The sequence below is a fragment of the Ovis canadensis genome, chromosome 1, assembly GCF_042477335.2.
Source record: "Ovis canadensis isolate MfBH-ARS-UI-01 breed Bighorn chromosome 1, ARS-UI_OviCan_v2, whole genome shotgun sequence".
Taxonomy (NCBI): domain Eukaryota; kingdom Metazoa; phylum Chordata; class Mammalia; order Artiodactyla; family Bovidae; genus Ovis; species Ovis canadensis.
Genome location: NC_091245.1, coordinates 72,978,796 through 72,988,210, shown reverse-complemented (window position 1 = coordinate 72,988,210; position 9,415 = coordinate 72,978,796). Strand labels below are relative to the sequence as shown.

The window sequence follows — 9,415 nt, the reverse complement described above, 5'->3', positions numbered from 1 at the left end:
AGTAGGAAGAGTATTAAAAAATCAAATTGGCTTCAAATATAGAGGGAAAGAATATCATTAAAACTTTATCTCTTTCCCCTAAATATGTTGAAGCACTCAGCAAATATTATACTGTCTTTTTGGCTAGGTTCATCAACTGCAAGTGATACCATCTCCTCTGCAAGTGAGGAAGATGGAGTCATAAACAAGGGGCCTCACTCAAGGGCATGCAGTCACAATTAAAATTGGTATTTAAGCCACCTCCCAAAACATACACAACTTAAACCAATATACTAGAACTGTAGTCTGCTAGTCTGCTGCACCCAGGGCTAAACCCTAACCCTGATTCTAATTACCATTATCACAGAATGATGAAATCTGAATTTGAAATTTGAAAAGGGGCCTTCAATTTACTCAGTTTAACTCTTCACTTTACAGATAAAAAACCAAACACCAGCAAGGTGAATGAGATGGTTCCATTGGTGGCCCTTATACATGCACAGAGTAAATGATGATGGCAGGTTTGCAGTGTTTGCCCCTGGATGCTCCCCCCAAATTAGAGTCTTTGTCTCCAGCCTGTGCATCCTCATCTGCCTGAGGAGCCCGTGGCTGCTTTGGCACAATGCTCCTAGCTACTCCTCATCCCAGCCAAACAGCCCCTTCCTCTTTTCATCTGTCTCCAGCCAAATTTTACTGCCACATTTCGTCTTATCATTTTACCACATATCCGGTTATACCACTCCCAAAATTACCTTTGCAGAATTTTCAAAGAAGGGGACTTGTGGGGAAAAAGGAAAAGTCATAGGAATGGAGGGCTGCATTTCTACTGAGGATAGAAGTTCGAGGACAGATGAAAATTTGAAAAGAATGACACAGACAAGGAAGGAGAAAAGATTTCAGAGAATAAAAGGAATAAAGAAAATGCTATGTATGTGTCCATTGTATAGGGTGACAAGGATATTATAAAAAAAAAATGAATATAGTGAAGTTCCTATACATGGTATAAGAATTTTTACATCTTTTCTGTATTTAAAGGTAATGTACACATTATTCATTTTAGATGCCTCTCTGTTTATATACGTAGGGATATTGTGTGTGTATGTGCGTGTGTGTGTGTATGTGCATGCGCGTGCGCGCGCATGCGCGTTTCTGTGTACATACACGAGAACGTATCTTAGTAGTTTCACCCACTGCCAACAATCAGATGCCTCACTGTGGAGCCTGGAATGAAGGGGTGGCCTTTGTGGAGCAGTGGCCCTAGTGGGTTGCCTGAGCCTGCAAGAGACCCCAGGTCCTGACCTATCATTACCAAAAGCCATCGTCATTCCTATGACTCCACACTCTGCCTGCTCATCCATCACATCTGCTATGGACCAACTGTCAGACGATCAGTTACTCAGAGGGGCAAAAGTTGCAAACCTGCCATCATCACTTACTCTGTGCATGAGGGCCACTGAAAGGAAGGGAAAGTAGTAAAGAGGCTTTGATGAAGACCAGAAAATAGGAGAATAAAGGGTGACTCATCTCCGAGATGGCCTGAGGAATGGGAGAGCAAGTTCATTTACATTCGTTTAGAGGACAGCCGAATCCTTGGAATTTTACCTGTGGCCTGCCTCCACTGACAGCTGTGCCTACTATTTTAATTTTGAAATTCAGCTGTTCCTTTGCCAGTCTTGACACAACATTTTAGGCATGTTCTGAAGCATGACTCATGCTACTCTCCAAAGGCCATGCCACTTCAGTATTCTCTTCAATTAGTGCTCTGCTTCCTGATCTACTGGATATTCTTGGAGTAAGATGCAAGATTAAGACCATGGGCAATTTGAGAAGGTAGGAATTTCAGCCAAGACATTTGGCAAAAAACAAAACAAAACAAAACAAAAACCACTAAAGACCACATGAGAGGCCTCAGGGACAAATAAAAGGAGATGAAAAAAATAACTGTCAAAGTTTTTCTTAATCTAAAAAAGCCTATTGATTAGACAGCACCATCTTTTCCATTAGCAAGCAGGGCTGAAATGTTTGCTGCATCTTCTGATGTGCTGGGAGAGACGGGGAGGAACAAGCTGTATAAGCATCTTAGAGATGACGGCATGTGAAAAAAGTCATTTTATCATCCATTAATTATTGTTCAAGTGTACACCTTGCAGATTCAAACTTTTCCACTAAATAATTGTGATTTTATTTTATTTTTTTTTCACAAAATACAAAGCTTTGCACCACATTATATTAGTGTTCTACTACAAGAAAATCCCAATTTTTTATTGGGAGAGGGGGTGATTTATATATAAATATTGATAAGCATATTGATTTTATACATTCTTAAAATAATAAAATTGCCATGACAAAGAAATGCGAACCCTATATAACATGCAGATTATTGCTTATAACTTGCATATATTTACTTTAAACTGGCACACATACTAAGTACACAAACATTTCAAATTTTTAAGGGAAATACACAAAGATGTCCAGAAACCCCTCTAAAGCACAACCAGAAACAAAAAAGAATACTAAATTGCTATTTTAATTGCTGATAAATCTGAGTAACATTGATTTGTAAATTACCAAGTCTTACATTCTGTAAATAAAAGTTCTTCAGCCTTATGGAAATACATTAGAAGGTATGTTCTCAAAATGTTAATAAATATATTTTGAAAGACTTCTAAAATCTTTGACAATGAAATATTAATGTGATATATTCTCAGAGAAAAATTGTGTATCACAATAAATGTCACATCTACTGAAGTTTTCAAGTAACTTCTTCAAATTAAATCTATGTCTAAAATTATTATAAAATCAAATAATTACCAAAATATTCTCATAACTCATCCCAGTTACATGTTAGTAAGAGAGTATTATCTGTGCAAAAAGTCCTTGAGTAAAAAGTAGACATAATCATACTAGAAGCAAACCAAGCAAGAAACAGAAAAATACATAGCACATTTTATTTAGTTAAATTTTTTATGCTTCATTAACCAACAAGTAGCAAATACCTTAATGCATACTTAATTACAGCAAGAATTACATAAAGATAAAGAAAAAACATGCAGATGACAATTAACGAGTTTTCAGCCAGAGGTATTTTTATCTTTAAGATCTTAAAAATGTCTACTCCTTGGAGGGAATCAGTGTAAACACTTCCTATGCAAACAAACTAATCTTTAGTTTCACTGCCAAAATATCTTCCAAGAAAGGTATGACCTTACAAAGTTTGAGGTCTGGGCTAAAAAGAGACAGGGCTCAAATCCTTGGCTGTTGTACTTTGGAAAATACCCTAAGTAATTCACTCGCAATAAGCTCACTTTTGAAGGAAACAGGACTGTGACTACATTTGCTTGATTAAAGAGCAAGACTCAATAATGCTGCGACATATCAGCACACCCTCCTCATAACATCCTCATAACACAGAACCACCTCAGTTCCTCCCTCACCTGTCAGAGGGTCTAAAGAAGAACATTTAGATAATTTACACGCCTGCAATGAATCCCTAGCTGAAACATGTTATAAAGCTCTTATTGCTAAACCAGTTTAAGGAAAAGACACCTAAAGATGTTTCTCAATAAAACCATAACATTATAAGCTTTGCTTGGTGTTATAAATAAGTATTATTAAATGTTAAATGGCTTCGTTGTAGCCTCTTAATAAATTATGGCTTGTCTGTTCATTACTGAAACTCAAAGCAATGCTTTTTTTTTTCCCCAATGAAAGAACATACTAATGAATACCTAAATTTGCCACAAGGGGCTGGGAAGCTTACACATTTGCACACATGTTAATTTGCTTCTGTAATGTCTGACTCTTTATGACCCTATACACTGAAACCCTCCAAGCTTCTCTGTCCATGGGATTCTCCAGGCAAGAATACTGGAGTGGACTGCCATGCCCTCCTCAGGGGGATCTTCCCCACCAAGTGAAGGAACCCTTGTCTCCTCCATCTCCTGCCTTGGCAGGCAAGTTCTTCCCTTCTGGCGCCACCTGGGGAGGCCTCAAAAGTTGACATAGAAAGATGACATAAAGGAGGGAGGTGCTGATGAGATGGAAGGGCTCAAAAGATTCAGAGAGGAAACTCCTTCTGGATTGAAGGAGGAACATCATGGCTTTTAAGGGCAAAGCAGTCATACTATCTCCTCCAACCTTAGGTCCTGCTGGCTTTTCCTTGTCCTCACTCATATCACACATTTTATGTCAGAATTTGCTTTCAGTACCTTTAGTGTGTCTGTCATTAACCAGCTGTGGTTAAGGCTAGGAAGGTATGTGTGCGCCCAGGGCCTCTCATCACGGGAGCGTCTCTGGGCTATACTGGTTTGCACCTTTTGAGATACACTCTGCCACATTATGATAAAATTATACCAGTTTGCTTCTTATATAGACTCTAAAACACATAAATACATAATTTTCTATGAAGTATAATTGATGATGTCAACAATGACACAGATTTTCAAATTTCATTTAACAGATTAAACCACTTAAAGCCAATTGAAATGTGTATATTTACGTATTTGGAGTGAAGAGAAACCTAGAAATTGAAATTTATTCAAACACTTATTTTAATAGTGTCTTTTGGAACATGTTTATTTTCCTTAAAAATGAAGCAGAACAAACATGAATATTACAACATACTTTCCCCCCTATATATCTCCATGAAAAGAATATTTCTAAACACATGATTACAATGTTGGTGTACCCAACAATACAAGGAAGAACCACTCTTTAAATGACTAGTGCACCTCAGAGAAAATATATAATTTAAAAACTGATACTTTCAGCAAAATTTTGCTTTGAGTCAAATAGGTCATTAAAATTTAGAAAAGAGTTTGATTCAAACACCTATAAATTAGGCAGTTTTTAAAACTAGACCTTTACAACAGTACTGGGTCATCCACAGTATATGAGCCACCCTTAGGAATGATATAAACATTATTTCTCTGAACAAAGACTACTCTATAAAATAACAAAACTGAACAGTTGGAATAAATATTGCATTTCAACTTACTATGATATATCAAGACACAATTTAAGCAGGAGTTCATTTCTCTGCATTCAGATTCATACTGAGATTTAAATAAATGCAAATGATACTTGTTAAAAAGGTTTTAGACACAATAATGCAGACTCTATAAACTCAAGCTCATAGTTTTCAAATTCTCCCAAATAAAATATCTAATGCAGAGTTTATGATCTTGCATGATATTTAGTTGATTTTCATTCATTTTCAAAATTTTGAATGAATTTTTTATTTTCTAGAGTACTACATGTTCAGAGAACATTTATATAGTTACAGGTTGTCACTAACTTTTTTCTACAAAAATAGAGTTGCTTAAAAATTTATACCAATTTGCTTTCATTTTCTATAAATATTTTAACAGTTGTTTAATATCAGAATGTCTAATATCAACAGAATCATTTAAATTAATCCATGTAGTCAAAATATTTAATACGTAAAATGTCTAGCAAAAGTTTGTCATTTAATAAATGAAATGTTCTGTCTTTAACTACTTGTATCTTAGGCAGGTGGATAAAATCACAGAACAGCAAAGTATAGCTTCTGTAAAGATCTGACTTAAAGTAGCATGGCAGCTTATAGTGTCTTTTCCATTTCATATCTATTGTATGAGGAAGTACGTAGAATCTATTTTGGATATATAATCTGGATGTTAAATTATCTGTCATGCAGCCAGCATAAAATAAGAATTGCTGACTAAGGGAATAACAAACTTTAGTTCAACACACTGATATTTTAATTATACTTACTTAGTGGGGGCTATACTGAAAGGTGCTGTTAGTGAAAGTAAAAATAAAGTTTTAAGCATGAAATAACAACTATAAAAACTGAAACTGCTATATGGAAACTCACTCATATTATATAGCATTATATTTTCTTCACATTGATGATGGGTTTAAAATATGTGTTCAGAAACCACAGAAATATCTGAATGGTCAAAATTATTTATTTCACATTTTGTTTCTTTCTAAAGGAATGAATTCTAAAATAGCTTTCTAATGTGTTTTCCTTTTTGAAAGCCATTTTTCTTTTAAAAGAGCAAGAAAGGAACAAGATAAAACCACATGCTTTCATACTCCCTCTAACCAACCAATACATGTCTAAGTGCTTATGTATAAAAGGGACTAAACTTAGTAACAAATAATCAATGTAATATTAGTAAATCGGAAAACAAATACTTACATTTTACATTACTTTAAGCCTTTCATAAATAAGTGCACTGGTATAAGCCAATCAATTTCAATTTATCATTTAGTTACTGACTGAGATTTCAATTACCTTCTTTAAATGTTCTATAACTTATCGGGTCCTATCTGCAATGGACAGCTGAGTCAAATCAAATCATATTAAATCAAAAGTCCTGAAATATCCAGCTAGCCTTCCTTCGTCACCATAACATGGGCAATGAGAATGAGTAGCACATTCTCATTCAAATTGAGAAAGTGAATGGATTCGATCTTTTGGTTTGGGTTCAATTAAATTCAAGTATTTTCCACTGATTAATTTTTTTCCTTAGATAAGAATGATCATTAAAGTCAAGTACTTGAGAAAAATAAAGACAATAATAGCTAACTATGTTATTTTATATTTGGGTTGTAAGGACCAAAACAAAAGCAAACATATACCCACATACACAAACAGAAAAAAAAAGTCACCATTTATCCTCACATAAAATAATAATATTGATAATCAGAATACTTAAATTATCTATCTTTTGCCTGTCTTTTAAGAAAGACAGAAATTCAAAGTATTCAAAATGCTAGCAAGCATGGGTGTAAATTGTGAGTAAAATATGAATACTGACTTATTTATTTAGTTTTTGCAGTTTTGGTCTCATCAAGAAGAGGCTTACTTTAGGAGCATGATAAATATATATTGCACAAGACTGGTGCTAAAAGAGGTTGGGTTCAGAATTCATGGGAGGTTTTGCAAATAGAAATAATATAGTTTTCAAAGAAAAAAAATGCAAGGGAAGCAGACAGAGACAGCAGTGTTAAAGCCTTTTTCTTAATGACTCCTCGTATTAGTCTAACTAGCCATCTAGAACATGCATGTTTAGAAGGAAGAATTCATCTCTTAAGGAGCTCTATTAGATTGGTCTTATGCTTTACTATTTAAGAAAAAAAGCAATAATTTGATAAAATGTTAAAAACAGATATAATAAAGTGATGTCAGAAAAATCTAAAATTGTAGGAAATATTTCCCATGAAAACTAATTAGAGGTTCCCAAAGTAAGCAAAATACTTCATTATTAGTAGATGATAGCAAATTGAAATGAAAAAGACATCACATCTAATAGTCTAAGAAAAAGAACATTTCAATAATTTGGAAATCAAACTCTACTCTAGGAATTGACAGCCATAGTAAGAAATAAGCACAGTGCATCAGAATGTGGAGAGCTGTTTACAGATTTAAAGGCAGTTCCCATTCTTTCAGCAAAATCAGTGACATAAAACCAAGTGCACCAAATTAGCATAGTCATCTTTTACAGAGAAAAGTACCAATGCCAGTGAACAGATTTCCAAAAAGATTCACGATCAATATTTATACATTTTTATTTTAATCTTTAAGATTTTATCCATGCTTATAATGCAGAAGAAAATTAGAAAATAAATCTTGAGGGAAAAAAACTGTTGTAGTTTCTCTTTTCTAATGGTTAAGATAAAAAGACACTGAAAGTATGAATACCAAGTATAATTAATAAAGAAGCACAAGAACATGCCAAGAATTTATCCTGTCAGAAGATACAATGCCGGTAGTAATGAAGTATGCTTATCGACAGCCCACTTTTAGTCAAGTTTTCCATTCTGAAGACTCTTTCTGGCTTTCTCTTGTCTTAAGAGAGAGATGATTTTGATGCACCCCTTCGAAATTTTGATCATCCACATGACATTCATCACATCCAAAACCACACAAGTAGCAGTCCAGGAAAACTGAATTAAAAATCCAAGCCTTACGTAGGCTTCCGTCCCAAACACAGAGTACATGTAGCTGTAGAAAGGAGGTATCGAGGCAATCCTCACTATGAAGAATACCGCTGTCATAAGTATTCCATTGATGACATTAGCCTTGGAAAACTTAGGATACTTCAGAGCCTCAAAGAACCACCTGGGAAAAAAATTAAAGAAACATCTCATTTATTCTGCATCTTTGAGGATTAATGGTTTCTAGTCTACAGTTTTTAAAATTCAGAACACCCCCACCCTGCCCAAGATTTATTGGGTTGGCCAAAAAGTTTGTTCAGGGTTTTTCCTAAGCTGGTATAGAAAAACCCAAATAAACTTTTTGGCCAACCCAATCTATGGAAAGTCGAAGGGCCTAGAATAGTCAACATAATACTGAAAAAGAACAAAGTTGACAGATTCACTTTCAAGAACTACAATAAAGCTACAATAATTAAGACAGCATGGCATTGATAAAAGAACAAATAGAACAGTGGACCAAAACAGAGTCCATCAATAAACCCACACAAATATACTGAACTTGCTTTTGACAATGGTGTAAAAGTAATTCAATGGAGAAAAAGCAGTCTTTTTAACAAACAGTGCTGGAACAATTGGATAGCCACGTGCAGAAAAAATAAACCTAGGCAGAGACCTCACAACTTACACAAAAATTAACCTGAAATAGACCACAGACTTAAAAGTAAAATGCAAAATTATAAAACTTCTAGAAAAAAAAATGGGAAAAAAAATCTGCATGACCTTGGGTTTGATGATAATATTTTAGATGTAATACCAAAAGCACAATCCATAGAAAAAAATATCAATAAGCTGGACTTTGCTAAAATTAGAAATGGGCTCTGTGAAAGGCACTATTAAAAGAAAATGAAGAGACATCCAAACACTGGGCGATTGTTTACATATATGATAAAATACTTGTATCTAAAATATATATAGAACTCTTAAAGCTCAGAAATAAGGAAACAACTCAATTAAAATATGGGCAAAAGATCTTAAATACATCATCAGAGAAGATAAACAAAAGGAAAAACAGTATATAAAAAAGATGTTAAACATGATTTGTCCTTAGAAAAATGTAAATTAAAACAATGACATACTACTGCACATATATTATAATGACTAAAATCCAAAACTCTGAGAATATGCATTGCCAGCAAGGATGTGGAACAATAGGAATACTCATTCATTGTTGGTGGGAATGCAAAATGGAAGCCACTTTGTAAGATAGCATTGCAGTTAAAATATTAATCATATTCATAACGCACAATCTAACTATCACACTTCTAGGTATTTTTGTCAATTGACTTCAAAATATATATCCACACAAAAACCTGCATGCAAGTGTTTATACCAATTATATTCATAATTGCCCGAAACTGGAAGAAACCAAATGTTATAGGTTGGTTCACAATATTATTCACAACATAGTATGTGAACGAATAAGCAAACTGTGGTACATACATACAAT

General features: G+C 34.2%; 1 protein-coding gene across 2 annotated transcripts in view; it reads right to left on the bottom strand.

Moving 5' to 3' along the window:
- Nucleotides 1-4,527: 4,527 nt before the first annotated feature.
- Nucleotides 4,528-9,415, bottom strand: part of TLCD4 (TLC domain containing 4) — a 67,663-nt gene continuing 62,775 nt past the window's right edge. For both annotated transcript variants that reach the window (XM_069598346.1, XM_069598355.1), the window contains exon 7: nt 4,528-8,092. In XM_069598346.1, coding sequence (XP_069454447.1) covers nt 7,774-8,092 — 319 coding nt within the window. In that variant the 3' untranslated portion in view covers nt 4,528-7,773. The remainder of the gene's footprint in view (nt 8,093-9,415) is intronic.